The sequence below is a fragment of the Schistocerca nitens genome, chromosome 11, assembly GCF_023898315.1.
Source record: "Schistocerca nitens isolate TAMUIC-IGC-003100 chromosome 11, iqSchNite1.1, whole genome shotgun sequence".
Taxonomy (NCBI): Eukaryota; Metazoa; Arthropoda; class Insecta; order Orthoptera; family Acrididae; genus Schistocerca; species Schistocerca nitens.
In genome coordinates this window covers 124842095-124865329 of record NC_064624.1, presented here as the reverse complement: position 1 = coordinate 124865329, position 23235 = coordinate 124842095, and the positions used below count along the sequence as shown (strand labels likewise).

Here is a 23235-nt window from a genome sequence, read left to right as displayed (position 1 = left end):
GAAGGGGAAACTTTATTGACACATTCCTGGGGTCAGATACATCACATGATCACACTGACAGAACCACAGGCACATAGACACAGGCAACAGAGCATGCACAATGTCGGCACTAGTACAGTGTATATCCACCTTTCGCAGCAATGCAGGCTGCTATTCTCCCATGGGGACGATCGTAGAGATGCTGGATGTAGTCCTGTGGAACGGCTTGCCATGCCATTTCCACCTGGCGCCTCAGTTGGACCAGCGTTCGTACTGGACATGCAGACCGCGTGAGACGACGCTTCATCCAGTCCCAAACATGCTCAATGGGGGACAGATCCGGAGATCTTGCTGGCCAGGGTAGTTGACTTACACCTTCTAGAGCACGTTGGGTGGCACGGGATACATGCGGACGTGCATTGTCCTGTTGGAACAGCAAGTTCCCTTGCCGGTCTAGGAATGGTAGAACGATGGGTTCGATGACGGTTTGGATGTACCGTGCACTATTCAGTGTCCCCTCGACGATCACCAGTGGTGTACGGCCAGTGTAGGAGATCGCTCCCCACACCATGATGCCGGGTGTTGGCCCTGTGTGCCTCGGTCGTATGCAGTCCTGATTGTGGCGCTCACCTGCACGGCGCCAAACACGCATACGACCATCATTGGCACCAAGGCAGAAGCGACTCTCATCGCTGAAGACGACACGTCTCCATTCGTCCCTCCATTCACGCCTGTCGCGACACCACTGGAGGCGGGCTGCACGATGTTGGGGCGTGAGCGGAAGACGGCCTAACGGTGTGCGGGACCGTAGCCCAGCTTCATGGAGACGGTTGCGAATGGTCCTCGCCGATACCCCAGGAGCAACAGTGTCCCTAATTTGCTGGGAAGTGGCGGTGCGGTCCCCTACGGCACTGCGTAGGATCCTACGGTCTTGGCGTGCATCCGTGCGTCGCTGCGGTCCGGTCCCAGGTCGACGGGCACGTGCACCTTCCGCCGACCACTGGCGACAACATCGATGTACTGTGGAGACCTCACGCCCCACGTGTTGAGCAATTCGGCGGTACGTCCACCCGGCCTCCCGCATGCCCACTATACGCCCTCGCTCAAAGTCCGTCAACTGCACATACGGTTCACGTCCACGCTGTCGCGGCATGCTACCAGTGTTAAAGACTGCGATGGAGCTCCGTATGCCACGGCAAACTGGCTGACACTGACGGCGGCGGTGCACAAATGCTGCGCAGCTAGCGCCATTCGACGGCCAACACCGCGGTTCCTGGTGTGTCCGCTGTGCCGTGCGTGTGATCATTGCTTGTACAGCCCTCTCGCAGTGTCCGGAGCAAGTATGGTGGGTCTGACACACCGGTGTCAATGTGTTCTTTTTTCCATTTCCAGGAGTGTACAAACTGAGTAGCCCATGGGCAAGATTCGCAACATCAAGGAGAGTGTGAGCTGAGGAGCGCTGCGGTCGCGTGGTTAGCGTGAGCGGCTCCGGAACGAGAGGTCCTTGGTTCAAGTCCTCCCTCGAGTGTCAAGTTTGCTTTTTTTATCTTCGCAAAGTTATGATCTGTCCGTTCGTTTATTGACATCTCTGTTCACTGTAATAAGTTTAGTGTCTGTGTTTTGCGACCGCACCGCAAAACCGTGCGATTAGTAGACGAAAGGATGTGCCTCTCCAATGGGAACTGAAAACATTTGATCGTAAGATAATAGGTCAACCGATTCCTCCACAGGAAAACACATCTGATATATTCTATACGACACTGGTGACGGCATGTGCGTCAAATGACAGGAATATGTTGTTGACCCACCTAACTTGCACACTTGGCGAATGGGTAAAAAGATTCTTCTACCTTGCCCGATTTAGGTTTTCTTGTGGATGTGATAATCACTCCCAAAAAAGTGATGAAAACATAACGGACGGACAAATAATAACTGTCTGAAAATAAAAAATTAAATTTTTCACTCGAGGCAAGACTTGAACCAGGGACCTTTCGTTCCGCAGCTTCTCACGCTAACCACGGGACCACGGCGCTCCTGAGGTGCCACTTTCCTTGATGTGGCATATCTTGCACATGGACTACTCAGTCTGTATATTTTGCTTATTTTTTTCATAGCTCCACACAACTTCTTCCTGTTTTCTCGATTGATCTGTGTTCAGTTTTTCAAGGGCTATCAACTGTGCCAACTTATAACTAAATCTGAATGGGATGCGATGGGGAGGTTCCCTTGTTAGGAGTTCCCTTTTCAAATTTTTTAGCTTCCGTACCATATTCAAACTTCTGACATTCTACCCCACCCCCCACCCCCCCACCCCCCTCCCCGACTCGTTATTCCATCTTTTTCTCATAATCACCTCCTCCTTGGCAGCCCCATCCCACAGATCTGAGTGAGGGGTTCAAAAATGGTTCAAATGGCTCTGAGCACTATGGGACTCAACTGCTGAGGTCATTAGTCCCCTAGAACTTAGAACTAGTTAAACCTAACTAACCTAAGGACATCACAAACATCCATGCCCGAGGCAGGATTCGAACCTGCGACCGTAGCGGTCTTGCGGTTCCAGACTGCAGCGCCTTTAACCGCACGGCCACTTCGGCCGGCGAATGAGGGATTAATCCAGATTTTTTTTGCCAGCGGTGAGATCATCATGACACTTTACAATTACAGATCACATGTGATACGGATACACATTATGCATCTTTAATGTAGTGGTTTCCATCACCTTCTGCATCCTCATACCTTTTATCACTTCCAATTCTTCCACCTTTAAGGGGCAGTTTCCATCCCAAGCAGAAGAGAGTGCCCTGGACTGCTCCTCGGCACTTTTTAACGCGGCCGTTGGCAGAATGTGGGTGATTTCTTATATCAGAAGTCATCGACGGCCATTGCTGATGGTCTTTGTTCACAACTGAAGCCTTGGCTAGGTTCGAACCCAGCATCCAGGGCGTATTCATTACTAGTCAACGAAGCAAATCCCAGACTGTGTGTAGGTATGCATGAAATTATAAAGGTAATTTACCGGGTTTTAACAAGATTTTAATTAATTACAAGAACATTTCATTTTCAGTCATTGGTGACATTTCAAGATTTACTAAAAAAATAATCAGATATAAATGGAAAAAAAATTAGGTAGCATGTTTCTATTGTAGTGTTACAATCTACGTCAGAAACACGAATCTATTGGCATTTTCTTATAAAAATGAACTATGCTGTATCCAGATATGAGACGCTATGTAGAACTTTACCTAAGGAGCCACCTCTACAACTGATATAGGTGCCTGATAGGGACCTTCAGACACTGGCCAGCCTGGGTGTGGTTTTTAGGTGGTTTTCCACATCCTTTAGGTGAATACCAGCCTGGTCCCCTTGTCCGGCCTCAGTTACATGACTCGCAAACACGTTTGCACTGCCGGCCGGAGTGGCCGTGCGTTTCTAGGCGCTTCAGTCTGGAACCGCGTGACCACTATGGTCGCAGGTTCGAATCCTGCCTCGGGCATGGATTTGTGTGATGTCCTTAGGTTAGTTATGTTTAAGTAGTTCTAAGTTCTAGGGGACTGATGACCACAGCAGTTAAGTCCCATAGTGCTCAGAGCCATTTGAACGTTTGCACTATTCCATGGATTACACTAGATGCAGACAGCTGGGGCACACTGATTCCATCCCGGGGGGTACGGGGCGGAAGGAAGGGCATCCGGCCACCCTTTAACATTAACCATGCTGACCCAGCGAAACCGAGGGATAAAGACACAAGCATAAGAAGAAGAAAATTATATCATTTTTATGGATTCAGTGCACAACAGTAATTTTGACTGATTTTTTTTTTTTTTTTCGTACGCATTGTGTCAAAAGCGCCGATAGGGACCTTCAGACACCTTGTGTGTTTTCCCGTACCATAAGTAGCTTTGCCTCAGATGAGATAAGTGAAAATGGCACGAGGTTTACACGTATCGTCAGTAATGTCGTTTCATGCCGTGTTTCCATCCTCAGGACACGAAGATGGAGGCGCTGGTGGAGCAGCTGAAGCAGTACTCGGAGAGTGGCATTCCCAGGCACGTCCGCGCAGATCCAGATGAGTACGAGACCCACCGTGGTGAGTTTCTGCCTCAGTCGCCTTCTGCAGCCTGCATTTGTACTCTGCCAAAGACATTAGTAGGTTTGGATATGACAGACATATCACGACAACACAATGTCTGACACTTTTAGCACACAATACACCTGTTGATCAACACCACCACCACCTCCATTATCACAACTATTACCAAGTGATCACGATGGTCAATCACATAATCAAAATGGTCATTTCCGTGACTACTATCTTCCTTTATGTGATCAGTAGGGAGTGGTTTTCCCCGCAAATAAATGCTGCATGCATGTTTGTATGTGTTGACCATTCGAGGAGTAAATGCTTGATTCGAAGAGTTTTTCGATATAATAACATGAGGTTAGATATTTATAACGCTTATTATATCATTTTTATACCTGCCAGTTCAGCCGAGAGCATGCAGCTTTATGGTTAAATGATGATGGCGTCCTCTTGGGTAAAATATTCTGGACGTAAAATACTCCCCCATACGGATCTCCGGGCGAGGACTACTCAGGAGGACGTCGTTATCAGGAGAAAGAAAACTGGCGTTCTACGGATCGGAGCGTGGAATGTCAGATCCCTTAATCGAGCAGGTAGGTTGGAAAATTTAAAAAGGGAAATGGATAGGTTAAAGTTACATATGGCAGGTCGTTATCAGGAGAAAGAAAACTGGCGTTCTACGGATCGGAGCGTGGAATGTCAGATCCCTTAATCGAGCAGGTAGGTTAGAAAATTTAAAAAGGGAAATGGATAGGTTAAAGTTAGATATGGCAGGAATTAGTGAAGTTCGGTGGCAGGAGGAACAAGACTTTTGGTCAGGCGAATACAGGGTTATAAAAACAAAATGAAATAGGGGTAACGCAGGAGTCGGTTTAATAAAAAAATAGGAGTGCGAGTAAGCTACTACAAACAGCATAGTGAACGCCTTATTGTGGCCAAGGTAGACACGAAGCCCACGCCTACTGTAGTAGTCCAAGTTTATATGCCAACTAGCTCTGCAGATGACGAAGAAATTGAAGAAATGTATGATGAAATAAAAGAAATTATTCTGATAGTGAAGGGAGACGAAAATTTAATATTCATGGGTGACTGGAATTCGGTAGTAGGAAAAGGGAGAGAAGGAAACGTAGTAGGTGAATATGGATTGGGGGGAAGAAATGAAAGAGGAAGCCGCCTGGTAGAATTTTGCACAGAGCATAACTTAATCATAGCTAACACTTGGTTCTAGAATCATAAAAGAAGGTTGTATACCTGGAAGAAGCATGGAGATTCTGACAGGTTTCAGATAGATTATATAATGGTATGACAGAGATTTAGGAACCAGGTTTTAAATTGTAAGACAATTTCCAGGGGCAGATGTGGACTCTGACCACAATCTATTGGTTATGAACTGTAGATTAAAACTGAAGAAACTGCGAAAAGGTGAGAATTTAGGGAGATGGGACCTGGATAAACTGACTAAACCAGAGGTTGTACAGTGTTTGAGGGAGAGCATAAGGGAACAATTGACAGGAATGGGGGAAAGAAATACAGTAGAAGAAGAATGGATAGCTTTGAGGGATGAAGTAGTGAAGGCAGCAGAGGATCGAGTAGGTAAAAAGACGAGGGCTAGTAGAAATCCTTGGGTAACAGAAGAAATATTGAATTTAATTGATGAAAGGAGAAAATATAAAAATGCAGTAAATGAAGCAGGCAAAAAGGAATACAAACGTCTCAAAAATGAGATCGACAGGAAGTGCAAAATGGCTAAGCAGGGATGGCTAGAGGACAAATGTAAAGATGTAGTGGCTTATCTCACTAGGGGTAAGATAGATACCGCCTACAGAAAAATTAAAGAGATCTTTGGAGGAAAGAGAACCACTTGTATGAATATCAAGAGCTCAAATGGAAACCCAGTTCTAAGCACAGAAGGGAAAGCAGAAAGGTGGAAGGAGTATATAGAGGGTCTATACAAGGGCGATGTACTTGAGGACAATACTATGTAAATCGAACAGGATGTAGATGAAGATGAAATGGGAGATACGATACTGCGTGAAGAGTTTGACAGAGCACTGAAAGACCTGAGTCGAAACAGGACACCGGGAGTAGACAACATTCCATTAGAACTACTGACAGCCTTGGGAGAGCCAGTCCTGACAAAACTCTTCCATCTGGCGAGCAAGATGTGTGAGAGAGGCGAAATACCCTTAGACTTCAAGAAGAATATAATAATTCCAAACCCAAAGAAAGCAGGTGCTAACAGATGTGAAAATTACCAAACAATTAGTTTAATAAGTCACGGGTGCAAAATACTAATACGAATTCTTTACAGACGAATGGAAAAACTAGTAGAAGCCGACCTGGGGGAAGACCAGTTTGGATTCCGTAGAAATATTGGAACACGTGTGGCAATACTGACCCTATGACTTCTCTTAGAACCTAGATTAAGGAAAGGCAAACCTATGTTTCTAGCATTTGTAGACTTAAAGAAAGCTTTTGACAATATTGACTGGAATACTCTCAAATTCTGAAGGTGGCAGGGGTACAATACAGGGAGGGAAAGGCTATTTACAATTTGTACAGAAACCAGATATAAGAGTCGAGGGGTATGAAAGGGAAGCAGTGGTTGGGAAGGAAGTGAGACAGGGTTGTAGCCTCTCCCCGATGTTATTCAATCTGTATATTGAGCAAGCAGTGAAGTAAACAAAAGAAAAATTCGGAGTAGGTATTAAAATCCATAGAGAAGAAATAAAAACTTTGAGGTTCGCCGATGACATTGTAATTCTGTCAGAGACAGCAAAGGACTTGGAAGAGCAGTTGAACGGAATGGACAGTGTCTTGAAAGGCGGATATAAACATCAACAAAAGCAAAACGAGGTTAATGGAATGTAGTCGAATTAAGTCGGGTGATGCTGAGGGAATTAGATTAGGAAATGGGACACTTAAAGTAGTAAAGAAGCTTTGCTATTTGGGGAGCAAAATAACTGATGATGGTCGAAGTAGAGATGATATAAAATGTAGACTGGCAATGGCAAGGAAATCGTTTCTGAAGAAGAGAAATTTGTTAACATCGAGTATAGATTTAAGTGTCAGGAAGTCGTTTCTGAAAGTATTTGTATGGAGTGTAGCCATGTATGGAAGTGAAACATGGACGATAACTAGTTTGGACAAGAAGAGAATAGAAGCTTTCGAAATGTGGTGCTACAGAAGAATGCTGAAGATTAGATTGGTAGATCACATAACCAATGAGGAGGTATTGAATAGAATTGGGGAGAAGAGGAGTTTGTGGCACAACTTGACTAGAAGAAGGGATCGGTTGGTAGGACATGTTCTGAGGCATCAAGGGATCACCAGTTTAGTATTGGAGGGCAGCGTGGAGGGTAAAAATCGTAGCATGGAGAGTTGCATCAAACCAGTCTCAGGAGTGAAGACCACAACAGCAACAACACCAACCTGCCAGTTCAGACGAGAGTGCTAATTCGCTGCCTCCTGGACTCGGGTAGGCGCGCCAGCCCCGGATCGAATCCGCCCATCGGATTAAAACGACGAAGGCCGGTGTGCCGGCCAGCCTGGGTGTGGATTTTAGGTGGTTTTCCAGATCCCATTAGGTGAATACCGGGCTGGTCCCTGCATCCCGCCTCAGTTATATGACTCGCAGACATCTGAATAAGTTCGCACTATTCCATGTATTACACCAGATGCAGACAGTTGGGGTACACTAATTCCATCCTGGGGGGTATGGGGTGCCGGCAGGAAGGGCATCCGGCCACCACTTAACATTAACCTTGCCAAATTCGACCCTAAGCATGCCGACCTTGCAAAACCGCGGGATAAAGGCACAAGCAAAAGAAGAAGAAGATTATATCATTTTTATGGACTCAGTGCATATATTACAGTAAGTTGCATGACAGCAATTTTTACTGATTTTTTTCATACGCATTACGCCAAAGGTGCAGAATATGAGTCATTTTGCGAATTTTGTTAGTGAGCTCAGGGGCCCTAGTTCAGCTTGGTAGCCATCAGTATAAGTCAGTACGCTTTGTGCCTTCTGTCACTGCTGCCAATCCTTGCTATCTACTGTAAATGATGCGAATTATTGGACGTGAGTGTCGCTGCACGAAAATATGTTGCCAGCACTGTAGGACGTACTTCCCTCTGCAGTGCTGCCCTGTCCTACTCCGTACCCGTTCACTGCAGTCGCATCTGACGTAGCTCAATATGAAATTTACATACTCTGTATAAATCATTAAGCAATTAATTAATTAATTATTAAGCAATTAATTAAAGTATCTGCCAGGGTAGCTGAGAGCGCTAATGTGCTGCTTCCTGGAGTTGGGTAGGTGTTCCAGCTCCGTACCGAATCCGCCCAGCGGATTAACGACAAAGGCCGGTGTGCCAGCCAGCCTGGGTACAGTTTTTAGGTGGTTTTCCACATCCCACTAGGTGAATACTGGATTGGTCCCCTCATCCCGCTTCAGTTACATGACTCGCAGCCATCTGAACATGTTTGTACTATTCCATGGATTAAACTAGATGCAGACAGCTGGGGGTACACTAATTCCATCCCAGGGAGGGGGTGGGGGTATGGGATGGAAGGAAGGGCATCTGGCCACCCCTTAATATTCACCATGTCAACTCTGCGAAACCAAGGAATAAAGACACAAGCAAAAGAAGAAGACGGTTATATCATTTTTATGGATTCACTGCATGACAGTAATTTTAACTGATTTTTTTTCGTACGCATTATGTCAAAAGTGCAGAATATGAGTAATTTTGCAAAATTTGTTAGTAAGCTCAAGCGCCCTAGTTCAGCTTGGTAGCCATCAGTATAAGTCAGTATACTTCGTGCCCACTCTCACTTCTGCCAGTCCTTACTATCCACTGTAAGTGGTACGAATTATTGTACTTGAGTGTTGCTGCACGAAAATATGTTGGCAGCACTGTAGGAGGTACTTCCCTCTGCAGTGCTACCCTGTCCTGTTCCGTACCCATTCACTGCAGTCGCCTCTGACGTAACTCAATATGAAATTTACAGACTGTGTATCAATTATTATTGAGCAATTAATTTTAAGCCATTAATTAATTTAACCAATTGTGAGCAGGACATTGGTTTGTGTAACTGTGTGTACGAGTAAAATACGGCCAAAAGCACGTCACTGAACCAGTTTCTTCCCGCTTTGGTATTACAAAGACGGTCGACAATGCAACACTTCCCACGGTTTTTTTTATAAGACATAATATTCGTCGTTGACTTTACAAATTATTTATTTACCTATTGCAGTTCCGGCCTTTGTGTCATTCTCAAGTGGCACTACAAAAGAGTTCCATCCTGCACATGTGAGACTTTAAAATCCTCCGACATATATGCAAGTCATCGTCAAAAGTAGACGTTTTTCTTTCCACATCGTACAGAGCTTCACACTCGCCTGACGTTACTGTATTTCTACAGTGAAAAGGCCTAATTTTTGACGATGACATGTATACATCTCGGAGGATTTTAAAGTCACGTGTGCTGAAACAAAATCTTTTGCAGTACCACTTGAAAATAACCCAAACGTCGAAATTGTAGTGATGAAATAAACAATTTCTACATTCAATGTCCTTTAAAAAATTCTACGTGACTGTGCACCCCAATCGTGAGAAGTTAATCATTTTCCATTGTCGAATAAAAATCTCTCTGTGTACATGCCGCGTCAATTCTGGATAAAACTCCAAGCTTCCGACCACTACCTCCATGGTCGTCGTCAGGGCTAAAACTGACTGTCGTGAACTAGCGAGGTTCCCACTTTTATATGCCAAGGACGGCTTCTGATTGGCTGGAATACGTCAGCGATATGGCGCGTAGTGAAGTGGTGCCCTCTACTTCCATAGATGTAGATTCTATCCCGCGTTGCTTGCAGCGCCATCCCTTGAATCAGGAGGTAAAGTGCGGGAAGTTTTTCTCTGCGATTTTTCTTTATCCAGTGCACTCTTCCAAGTGTTGCTAAGTGCATAGCCGTTGTCTCTGTTACAGTTATTATCGCTGAGTCTAATTTCGACTGCTTCCCGGATCACAGAGTCCCAGTAATTCGATGCGTGGGCTATTACTCTGGTTTCTTCAAATAAAATCTTATGCTTGTTAAGCAGGCTATGTTCAGCCACCGCTGATTTTTCCAAATACCTGTATTTCAGGTGGCGCTGGTGCTCGATGCAGCGGTCGGCAACGGTTCTTACAGACTGGCCCACGTAATTCTTGCCGCATTCGCAAGGAATAGTATAAATTCCCTGCACTCTTAAGCCGAGACTATCTTTGACTGGTCTCAACATTTCCTTAATTTTCCTAGGTGGTCGGAAAACTGGTTTTATTCCTTGCCTCTTCAGGACTCTGGCTATCTTGCTCGTTGTAGCACCGCAAAAAGGAAGCCGCGCTATGTGTTGGTCCTCTTCTTGTATGTGGCCGGCATCGTGTCTTTCTTGGACAATACTGATTTAATTTCACCGGCAGAATAACCATTCCTCTTGAAAACAGTCGTCAAATGGTCAATCTCGGGACCGAGGTGGTCCTTGTCGGAAATAGTCCTGGCTCTGTGTACTAAAGTATTCAGCATAGCTCTCTTCTGAGACGGATGATGGAAGCTATGGCTATGCAGATATGTCTGTATGGGTTGGCTTCCTGTACACAGAATGGCCCAGTCGTCCATCCGGCTTTCGCTCTACCAACACATCTGAAAAAGGTAACTTCCCTTCCTTCTCTACCTCCAATGTAAATTTTATGTTTGGATGTACACCATTCAGATGTTCGACGAACTGCTGCAGCGTGTCGCTGCCGTGTGGCCAGATTAAAAAAGTATCGTCGACGTATCTGTAGAAGCATGATGGGCGGAGGTGAGCACTGTTCAACGCCCGTTCTTCAAAGTCCTCCATGAAAAAATTCGCTATAGCTGGTGACAGCGGCGAACCCATAGCTGTTCCATCCGTCATTTCATAATAATTTCCACTGTATAAAAAGTAAGTGGTCGTCAAGGTATGCCGGAACAACTTCAAAATCTCTGAGGAAAAATGAGCAGCCAACAGTTGTAAGGTGTGATCCACAGGTACTTTGGTGAACAGAGAAACCACGTCGAGGCTGACCATGATATCACATGGGCCTATCTTCATCTGTTTTATGATATCAACAAACATATTTGAATTCTTAATATGATGTGGGCAGTGACCAACTATAGGCGCCAACAATTTAGTTAAGTGTTTTGCAAGCCTGTACGTAGGAGAGCCAATAGCGCTAACAATCGGTCTCAACGGGACGTTCTCCTTATGAACCTTTGGCAAACCGTACAGTCTTGGTGGCCTAGGTGCTCTCGGCCGTAAGTTTATCCAGAATTGACGCGGCATGTACACCGAGAGATTTTTATTCAAGAAATACGTCGCGAAAGCCTTCGTAGCCATTTTCCATTGTCGCTAGCAAACGAAAGCCGCTGATATCTTACCACTCAGGATCTAATGAATTCGGGTACCTCATACATTTGTCTCGGATTCTAAAGTTTAATAATGGCTTCTAGAATTGTCCGGAAATTTTTCAACAGTGCACTTAACCACTTCTTGTAAAATAGAAGGGGCACTTTCTATGTACAGAAACGTACCGCCAGACAACGCATGAGCCGAAGTGAAAAATTTAGAGAAATTGGTTATGTCCTGTTTTAGCAGACAACAGAAATTAGGACTGAATTTTGATGTCCCATATTTAAATTGTTTTGCTGCCTCATTGTGTGTCTGTGTTTTTAGTGGTATGATACTGCACGAATGCATGCATATTTTACGACTTGATATTGCATGAAAATCCAGGTCCTAGTGATCACTACATGAACAATTACGCTATCATGCTCGACATTTATGGTATGACGAGTGTCACGCGACTGCTACGGTCGCAGGTTCGAATCCTGCCTCGGGCATGGATGTGTGTGATGTCCTTAGGATACTGCACGAATGCATGCATATTTTACGACTCGATATTGCATGAAAATCCAGGTCCTAGTGATCACTACATGAAAAATTACGCTATCATGCTCGTCATTTATGGTATGACGAGTGTCACGCGACTGCTACGGTTGCAGGTTCGAATCCTGCCTCGGGCATGGATGTGTGTGATGTCCTTAGGATACTGCACGAATGCATGCATATTTTACGACTTGATATTGCATGAAAATCCAGGTCCTAGTGATCACTACATGAAAAATTACGCTATCATGCTCGTCATTTATGGTATGACGAGTGTCACGCGACTGCTACGGTCGCAGGTTCGAATCCTGCCTCGGGCATGGATGTGTGTGATGTCCTTAGGATACTGCACGAATGCATGCATATTTTACGACTTGATATTGCATGAAAATCCAGGTCCTAGTGATCACTACATGAAAAATTACGCTATCATGCTCGTCATTTATGGTATGACGAGTGTCACGCGACTGCTACGGTCGCAGGTTCGAATCCTGCCTCGGGCATGGATGTGTGTGATGTCCTTAGGATACTGCACGAATGCATGCATATTTTACGACTTGATATTGCATGAAAATCCAGGTCCTAGTGATCACTACATGAAAAATTACGCTATCATGCTCGTCATTTATGGTATGACGAGTGTCACGCGACTGCTACGGTCGCAGGTTCGAATCCTGCCTCGGGCATGGATGTGTGTGATGTCCTTAGGATACTGCACGAATGCATGCATATTTTACGACTTGATATTGCATGAAAATCCAGGTCCTAGTGATCACTACATGAACAATTACGCTATCATGCTCGACATTTATGGTATGACGAGTGTCACGCGACTGCTACGGTCGCAGGTTCGAATCCTGCCTCGGGCATGGATGTGTGTGATGTCCTTAGGATACTGCACGAATGCATGCATATTTTACGACTTGATATTGCATGAAAATCCAGGTCCTAGTGATTACTACATGAAAAATTACGCTATCATGCTCGTCATTTATGGTATGACGAGTGTCACGCGACTGCTACGGTCGCAGGTTCGAATCCTGCCTCGGGCATGGATGTGTGTGATGTCCTTAGGATACTGCACGAATGCATGCATATTTTACGACTTGATATTGCATGAAAATCCAGGTCCTAGTGATCACTACATGAAAAATTACGCTATCATGCTCGTCATTTATGGTATGACGAGTGTCACGCGACTGCTACGGTCGCAGGTTCGAATCCTGCCTCGGGCATGGATGTGTGTGATGTCCTTAGGATACTGCACGAATGCATGCATATTTTACGACTTGATATTGCATGAAAATCCAGGTCCTAGTGATCACTACATGAAAAATTACGCTATCATGCTCGTCATTTATGGTATGACGAGTGTCACGCGACTGCTACGGTCACAGGTTCGAATCCTGCCTCGGGCATGGATGTGTGTGATGTCCTTAGGATACTGCACGAATGCATGCATATTTTACGACTTGATATTGCATGAAAATCCAGGTCCTAGTGATCACTACATGAAAAATTACGCTATCATGCTCGTCATTTATGGTATGACGAGTGTCACGCGACTGCTACGGTCGCAGGTTCGAATCCTGCCTCGGGCATGGATGTGTGTGATGTCCTTAGGATACTGCACGAATGCATGCATATTTTACGACTTGATATTGCATGAAAATCCAGGTCCTAGTGATCACTACATGAAAAATTACGCTATCATGCTCGTCATTTATGGTATGACGAGTGTCACGCGACTGCTACGGTCGCAGGTTCGAATCCTGCCTCGGGCATGGATGTGTGTGATGTCCTTAGGATACTGCACGAATGCATGCATATTTTACGACTTGATATTGCATGAAAATCCAGGTCCTAGTGATCACTACATGAACAATTACGCTATCATGCTCGACATTTATGGTATGACGAGTGTCACGCGACTGCTACGGTCGCAGGTTCGAATCCTGCCTCGGGCATGGATGTGTGTGATGTCCTTAGGATACTGCACGAATGCATGCATATTTTACGACTTGATATTGCATGAAAATCCAGGTCCTAGTGATCACTACATGAAAAATTACGCTATCATGCTCGTCATTTATGGTATGACGAGTGTCACGCGACTGCTACGGTCGCAGGTTCGAATCCTGCCTCGGGCATGGATGTGTGTGATGTCCTTAGGATACTGCACGAATGCATGCATATTTTACGACTTGATATTGCATGAAAATCCAGGTCCTAGTGATCACTACATGAAAAATTACGCTATCATGCTCGTCATTTATGGTATGACGAGTGTCACGCGACTGCTACGGTCGCAGGTTCGAATCCTGCCTCGGGCATGGATGTGTGTGATGTCCTTAGGATACTGCACGAATGCATGCATATTTTACGACTTGATATTGCATGAAAATCCAGGTCCTAGTGATCACTACATGAAAAATTACGCTATCATGCTCGTCATTTATGGTATGACGAGTGTCACGCGACTGCTACGGTCGCAGGTTCGAATCCTGCCTCGGGCATGGATGTGTGTGATGTCCTTAGGATACTGCACGAATGCATGCATATTTTACAACTTGATATTGCATGAAAATCCAGGTCCTAGTGATCACTACATGAAAAATTACGCTATCATGCTCGTCATTTATGGTATGACGAGTGTCACGCGACTGCTACGGTCGCAGGTTCGAATCCTGCCTCGGGCATGGATGTGTGTGATGTCCTTAGGATACTGCACGAATGCATGCATATTTTACGACTTGATATTGCATGAAAATCCAGGTCCTAGTGATCACTACATGAAAAATTACGCTATCATGCTCGTCATTTATGGTATGACGAGTGTCACGCGACTGCTACGGTCGCAGGTTCGAATCCTGCCTCGGGCATGGATGTGTGTGATGTCCTTAGGATACTGCACGAATGCATGCATATTTTACGACTTGATATTGCATGAAAATCCAGGTCCTAGTGATCACTACATGAAAAATTACGCTATCATGCTCGTCATTTATGGTATGACGAGTGTCACGCGACTGCTACGGTCGCAGGTTCGAATCCTGCCTCGGGCATGGATGTGTGTGATGTCCTTAGGATACTGCACGAATGCATGCATATTTTACGACTTGATATTGCATGAAAATCCAGGTCCTAGTGATCACTACATGAACAATTACGCTATCATGCTCGACATTTATGGTATGACGAGTGTCACGCGACTGCTACGGTCGCAGGTTCGAATCCCGCCTCGGGCATGGATGTGTGTGATGTCCTTAGGATACTGCACGAATGCATGCATATTTTACGACTTGATATTGCATGAAAATCCAGGTCCTAGTGATCACTACATGAAAAATTACGCTATCATGCTCGTCATTTATGGTATGACGAGTGTCACGCGACTGCTACGGTCGCAGGTTCGAATCCTGCCTCGGGCATGGATGTGTGTGATGTCCTTAGGATACTGCACGAATGCATGCATATTTTACGACTTGATATTGCATGAAAATCCAGGTCCTAGTGATCACTACATGAAAAATTACGCTATCATGCTCGTCATTTATGGTATGACGAGTGTCACGCGACTGCTACGGTCGCAGGTTCGAATCCTGCCTCGGGCATGGATGTGTGTGATGTCCTTAGGATACTGCACGAATGCATGCATATTTTACGACTTGATATTGCATGAAAATCCAGGTCCTAGTGATCACTACATGAACAATTACGCTATCATGCTCGACATTTATGGTATGACGAGTGTCACGCGACTGCTACGGTCGCAGGTTCGAATCCTGCCTCGGGCATGGATGTGTGTGATGTCCTTAGGATACTGCACGAATGCATGCATATTTTACGACTTGATATTGCATGAAAATCCAGGTCCTAGTGATCACTACATGAAAAATTACGCTATCATGCTCGTCATTTATGGTATGACGAGTGTCACGCGACTGCTACGGTCGCAGGTTCGAATCCTGCCTCGGGCATGGATGTGTGTGATGTCCTTAGGATACTGCACGAATGCATGCATATTTTACGACTTGATATTGCATGAAAATCCAGGTCCTAGTGATCACTACATGAAAAATTACGCTATCATGCTCGTCATTTATGGTATGACGAGTGTCACGCGACTGCTACGGTCGCAGGTTCGAATCCTGCTTCGGGCATGGATGTGTGTGATGTCCTTAGGATACTGCACGAATGCATGCATATTTTACGACTTGATATTGCATGAAAATCCAGGTCCTAGTGATCACTACATGAAAAATTACGCTATCATGCTCGTCATTTATGGTATGACGAGTGTCACGCGACTGCTACGGTCGCAGGTTCGAATCCTGCCTCGGGCATGGATGTGTGTGATGTCCTTAGGATACTGCACGAATGCATGCATATTTTACGACTTGATATTGCATGAAAATCCAGGTCCTAGTGATCACTACATGAAAAATTACGCTATCATGCTCGTCATTTATGGTATGACGAGTGTCACGCGACTGCTACGGTCGCAGGTTCGAATCCTGCCTCGGGCATGGATGTGTGTGATGTCCTTAGGTTAGTTAGGTTTAAGTAGTTCTAAGTTCTAGGGGACTGATGACCACAGTAGTTAAGTCCCATAGTGCTCAGAGCCATTTTGAACCATTTTTTTCGAGTGTCAACGTACGAGACTGCAATCGTCATTTACGTGATCACGATCTCTATTTACACGGTCACGATCGCAGCTCATTTGACCACGGCGGCCATTTACTTGATTGTAAGCATCATTTGCATAACTACGATCATTAGTTATTTCATCGTGATCGTCATTTGCATAATAGTTAACGTAATCGGCGTGGTCATTTACGTGATAACAGTTGTCATTTACACGATCACAATCCTCACGTACATGATCGCGATCGTCAGTGCTCAGTTGACATGGACAAGATTATTTATGTGATCACATTCGTCATTTACGTGGTCGTGACCACCAGTTATGCGATAACTGTTATCTGCAATGTGATCGTTACTGTCCCTTATATGATCATGACCATCTTACACATATCCACAGTATAATAGCTATGGTGGCTGTATATGAGATGTGTTTAGATTAGATTATTTATTAGGTATGCTTTTGCTTCTACAGATTCGTTGTGAGAAGGTCCTCAATAATGTAGAATATGATATGTGTTAAAAATACACATAATACACATTAATGACGAATTAGATAGCCTGTGTTCCTTCCACAGATTTAAAGAGACGTGGACCTAATGAGTGTGAAATAAGTAAAAAAAATCAAAAACGTTTTAATTTGGATTCTGTAATTGCCATGTTTCCATGAATGACTTAGGAATGTTTGGATATTGGGGGCGGGGGATGGTGTAGGGGGAGATAGGGGTGTAGGGGAGGAGTGTCCATGGTCGTAGTTTCATCCAGAATCAGCATTGTATTCCTACTATAATGAACGTTCGTTAATATCTTCGGCACAAAATTGGCGTTATCTGAAACTGATGCAACACACTCAGGACACTATTAGGCAATGTCTCCACGGCTATAATCAACTGGTCCATAGTTTAAGCCTGTTGCGTGACCTATTCATAATGTATATACGTGAACTGAAGTGACAAATGAAAATTTGTACCAAGGCCGGGATTCGAACCCGGGTTCCCCGCTCGGTAGGCAAATGCTCTAACCACTACGCCACCCTGCCACAGAGATGCTACTCCAGTACAGTTGGAGAGTCTCTCCAGTGCTGTTCGTGTTTAGGGGGACTACCAAATGGGCTCAGGCGTGAATGGGAACTTGGACTCAGGGGCATGTTAGGTCAGTCCGCGCAGTTGTGCAAAGCCACTGTGTGTCATCTACTTAGTGAGCAGGAGACCCAAGTTCGAATCCTGGCCTTTGTACAAATTTTCATTCGTCACTTCTGTCTGCATATATACGTCACAGATATTTGAGACTTGAAAAGGCCTCTGGAGCTGTACAGTTCCTATTGACTATTTGTAGATGATTGGTATCACATATACAGAGTGTCTAAAAAGTTCGGCGAATGCTGTCAGACAACTAGACGCCACCCGCTACAACACACTTTTGACAACGTTGGTACAGCTTCTGGAAACTACCAGCGGAGGCCTGCTGTGGAATCGATTGCAGAACGGCTGCCAAATGATCCCTCATGGCATTCACGTGCCCACAACGTTCACCTTTCATAGCCGCCTTCAAGCTGGGAAACAGGAAGAAGTCTGCAGGAGCCAGATCAGGGAAGTACGGAGGGTGTTCCAGAACAGTTGTCATCTTCTGCGCCACGGATCGCGCAATGTGCAGGTGCGTTATCATGGAGCACCATCCATTTTCCAGTCCTGTGCAACTCTGGCCGAAACCTCCGGATACCCTGTAGCAATCGGCTCAAAACTGACTGGTAAAACGCAGTATTCATGGTCTGACTTTCAGGAACAGATTCCTCGTGGATGATGCCGTTGTTGTCGAAGAAGGCGATCAACAGTGCTTTCAACTCGGATGTTTGCAGACGCCTTCTTTTGGACGTGGGGAAGACGGTGAACACCACGACATCCATTGCCTGCCCTTTCGATCCCGGCTCGAGGTGGTAGCATCAGGTCTCATCTGCCGAGACGATGGTGGCCAGAAGCAGTGGATCCTGGTCACGCATGGAAATGAAATCACCAACGGTTTCCATCCGTTTTGCTTTCTGCTTCTCTGTGAGCATGTGTGGCACAAATCGGGAGCCGATCTTGCGCTTACCCGTATCATCGCAGTCGATGGTGTGCACCGTGTCCTTGCTTATGCGCAATTCCTCCGCAGTCAATCTGAGAGTCCGTCGCCGATCTCGTGCCAGCATTTGGATCTTTTCTGGGGTTCTGGCTGGCCTGAACGTGGCTCACCCTCAGTTGTTCCCTTCACGGAAGCGTTTAAACCAGGGCTTCACAACATACGTGCTCACGGAGCAAGCTGTGAGCAGCAAGGCGCGAGCACGGAGCAGCGCGAGCACGCTACCCCCACTACCGGACCAGAGCGGAGAGTGGGGAGAGTCACGTGGGGTACACAACAGCTGCCGCCAGTCGATGTAAATCCGCGGCCACCTGCAGGGATATCACTCACGAATTATTACTGTGACAAATGAAACAAATAAAGGAGAATGTACACTTGCCTCATAATTTTATTAGCTTAGTGTATGTCTCTACCATCTTTAGACACTGAAACTAAAGAATTCCACGACAATCCTATATTTTCAACACTTTCTTCAACACTACTTAAAATATCACCTCCGGTTGTAGTGTTCTTCATGGCTACTACATCGAGGAGCTCCTCCCTCACCTGAAGATCTCTATTAACACCTCTAATAAATATGGAAAGCTGCGCTGTTCCAGTGATATCAACACTTTCGTCCAGAGCTAGAGAATACGCCATAAAATCTTTACAGATATTTGCAAACTGGCTCTGGACGTCGTCTGCCATGTCCTGTATGTGACACTTAATGGTCATGTCAGATAATGGCACAATCCGAAACTGTTCAGCTTGAGATAGACACAAATGTTCCGCTGCAACTACAAAACCATCTTTTATTAAATCGCCATCAGTGAAGGGGCGCAGGGATTTTGCTAAAAATAAAGCGATTTTGTAACTCACTCTGAGAGCTGCCTCAGTTGATTTTTCTTCGTCGTCCAGATCTTCTTCAGATAGCTTCCTTTTAAGTTTAATAACTTCCTGTGCACGATCTGGTCAATGACATTTTCCACGTCCGTAGTCTTTCGCGTGGTACGACATATAATGTCGCTGCAAATTAAATTTCGTAAAAGAATTCAGCGTTTTGTGACATACTAATCATTTTGCAACACCATCTTTTTCAGTAAACAGATACAATTCCTCCCAATGGGGGTTGAACTGCGAAAGCATGGTTGGGGTTACACAACGGCGACTTGACACGATTCTTAACCAGCGAAGTGACTGTTAAGAGCTGACCGTAGTACTTATAAACGTTACGCAGTCGGCGCGAATTCAATAGGCGGGCTGCGGCCCTATTCAAACGTGCGCGCGCATTTCCCCTCCCTCCCCTCCCCTCCCTCCCCACTCCGCGACCTTGCAGCTGCTCGCGAGCACGTGCCTGAGCAGACGCGAGTACTCGTGCTCAAAACCGGCCAGTTGTTAAGCCCTGGTTTAAACGATCCGTAAACACATTTTCTGCTCACGTCTTCCCTCCTGTACACCTGCACCAACATTCCACGTGACCCCGTTCCAAAAAAAATGGTTCAAATGGCTCTGAGCACTATGGGACTCAACTGCTGAGGTCATTAGTCCCCTAGAACTTAGAACTAGTTAAACCTAACTAACCTAAGGACATCACAAACATCCATGCCCGAGGCAGCATTCGAACCTGCGACCGTAGCGGTCTTGCGGTTCCAGACTGCAGCGCCTTTAACCGCACGGCCACTTCGGCCGGCTTGACCCCGTTCCAGCCTTCCCCAATTAGTAGCAGAACTTGATGTTTAGACGGTGCTCCACTGCGCTGTGACACTTCCCCGCACACTGACTACGTTCAATTGGTCCCAGTCTGTGTACGCAGCCAGTCACATGCAATGTGTGCCGTGTAATCGATTCTCCTCAGGCCTCTGAAGACCCATACGCATGCACGCACACATGTGCCTGGTTCAGATATGACGCCATTCACCGAACTTTTTAGACACACCACGTATCTTGCGCGCAAAATTGGCCGATTTGAACCTGATGAAATACGCCTGAGACGTTATAAGGCAATGCCTCCACAGCTATAATCCACTAGTGCATAGTTTATATTTTCTTGATGCAATAATTTACCAACAGCCGTATGTATTGTAGAAATTTATTTTATTTTATGTGCTACCAGACGAGTGGGCCCCGAAGATGGCATCAGCGTAAGGCCGAAACTGGTAGCACATAGAAGTTCATAAAATAAAATAAATTTCTACAATACATACGGCTGTTGGTAAATTATTGCATCAAGAAGTTCATGCCAGCCGTCGTCCCACGATCCATAATGGATCAACGAAGATAGTTCATATCGGTTGTGTGACTTATTCATACAGGGTGTTTCAAAAATGACCGGTATATTTGAAACGGCAATAAAAACTAAACGAGCAGCGATAGAAATACACCGTTTGTTGCAATATGCTTGGGACAACAGTACATTTTCAGGCGGACAAACTTTCGAAATTACAGTAGTTACAATTTTCAACAACAGATGGCGCTGCGGTCTGGAAAACTCTATAGTACGATATTTTCCACATATCCACCATGCGTAGCAATAATATGGCGTAGTCTCTGAATGAAATTACCCGAAACCTTTGACAACGTGTCTAGCGGAATGGCTTCACATGCAGATGAGATGTACTGCTTCAGCTGTTCAATTGTTTCTGGATTCTGGCGGTACACCTGGTCTTTCAAGTGTCCCCAAAGAAAGAAGTCACAGGGGTTCATGTCTGGCGAATAGGGAGGCCAATCCACGCCGCCTCCTGTATCTTTCGGATAGCCCAAAGCAATCACACGATCATCGAAATATTCATTCAGGAAATTAAAGACGTCGGCCGTGCGATGTGGCCGGGCACCATCTTGCATAAACCACGAGGTGTTCGCAGTGTCATCTAAGGCAGTTTGTACCGCCACAAATTCACGAAGAATGTCCAGATACCGTGATGCAGTAATCGTTTCGGATCTGAAAAATGGGCCAATGATTCCTTTGGAAGAAATGGCGGCCCAGACCAGTAGAGGATGCAGGGACTGCAACATGGGGCTTTTCGGTTCCCCATATGCGCCAGTTCTGTTTATTGACGAAGCCGTCCAGGTAAAAATAAGCTTCGTCAGTAAACCAAATGCTGCCCACATGCATATCGCCGTCATCAATCCTGTGCACTATATCGTTAGCGAATGTCTCTCGTGCAGCAATGGTAGCGGCGCTGAGGGGTTGCCGCGTTTGAATTTTGTACGGATAGAGGTGTAAACTCTGGCGCACGAGACGATACGTGGACGTTGGCGTCATTTGGACCGCAGCTGCAACACGGCGAACGGAAACCCGAGGCCGCTGTCGGATCACCTGCTGCACTAGCTGCGCGTTGCCCTCTGTGGTTGCCGTACGCGGTCGCCCTACCTTTCCGGCACGTTCATCCGTCACGTTCCCAGTCCGTTGAAATTTTTCAAACAGATCCTTTATTGTATCGCTTTTCGGTCCTGTGGTTACATTAAACCTCCGTTGAAAACTTCATCTTGTTGCAACAACACTGTGTTCTAGGCGGTGGAATTCCAACACCAGAAAAATCCTCTGTTCGAAGGAATAAACCATGTTGTCCACAGCACACTTGCACGTTGTGAACAGCACACGCTTACAGCAGAAAGACGACGTACAGAATGGCGCATCCACAGACTGCGTTGTCTTCTATATCTTTCACATCACTTGCAGCGCCATCTGTTGTTGAAAATTGTAACTACTGTAATTTCGAAAGTTTGTCCGCCTGAAAATGTACTGTTGTCCCAAGCATATTGCAACAAACGGTGTATTTCTATCGCTGCTCGTTTCGTTTTTATTGCCGTTTCAAATATAGCGGTCATTTTTGAAACACCCTGTAGATGTATGTATGTAAACTGAAGCGACAAATGAAAGTTTGTACCAAGGCCAGGATTCGAACCCGGGTCCCCTGCTCACAAAGAAAATGTGCCAACCAGTACGCCACCCTGGCACCTCGACTTTGCACAACGGCATGGACTGTCCTAACGTGCCTGCCTCCTCAATTCCAATTCCCATTCACACCATTGGTACTCCCACTCCCAGAAAACTCGAACAGCATTGCAGGAGTCTCCATCTCCTATGCCTGAACTTCAGTCAGGATCACCTGTTTCGTTTGATGCTAAGATGCAACTCCAGTACAGTTGGAGAGTCTCTCCAGTGCTCTTCGTGTTTAGGGGGACTACCAAATGGGCTCAGGCGTGAATGGGAACTTGGACTGAGGAGGGGGGCATGTTAGGTCAGTCCGCGCAGTTGTGCAAAGCCACTGTGTGTCATCTACTTAGTGAGCAGGAGACTCAAGTTCGAATCCTGGCCTTTGTACAAATTTTCATTCGTCACCTCTGTCTGCATATACACTCCTGGAAATGGAAAAAAGAACACATTGACACCGGTGTGTCAGACCCACCATACTTGCTCCGGACACTGCGAGAGGGCTGTACAAGCAATGATCACACGCACGGCACAGCGGACACACCAGGAACCG

The 23235-nt window shown here is 45.7% G+C and overlaps 1 protein-coding gene across 1 annotated transcript in view; it reads left to right on the top strand.

Annotated features, from left to right (window-relative positions):
* The window catches only part of LOC126212700 (pleckstrin homology domain-containing family G member 5), an 870566-nt gene that overhangs the window by 655608 nt on the left and 191723 nt on the right, over positions 1-23235 (top strand). The window contains exon 6 of the mRNA XM_049940115.1: positions 3964-4066. Coding sequence (XP_049796072.1) covers positions 3964-4066 — 103 coding nt within the window. The remainder of the gene's footprint in view (positions 1-3963; positions 4067-23235) is intronic.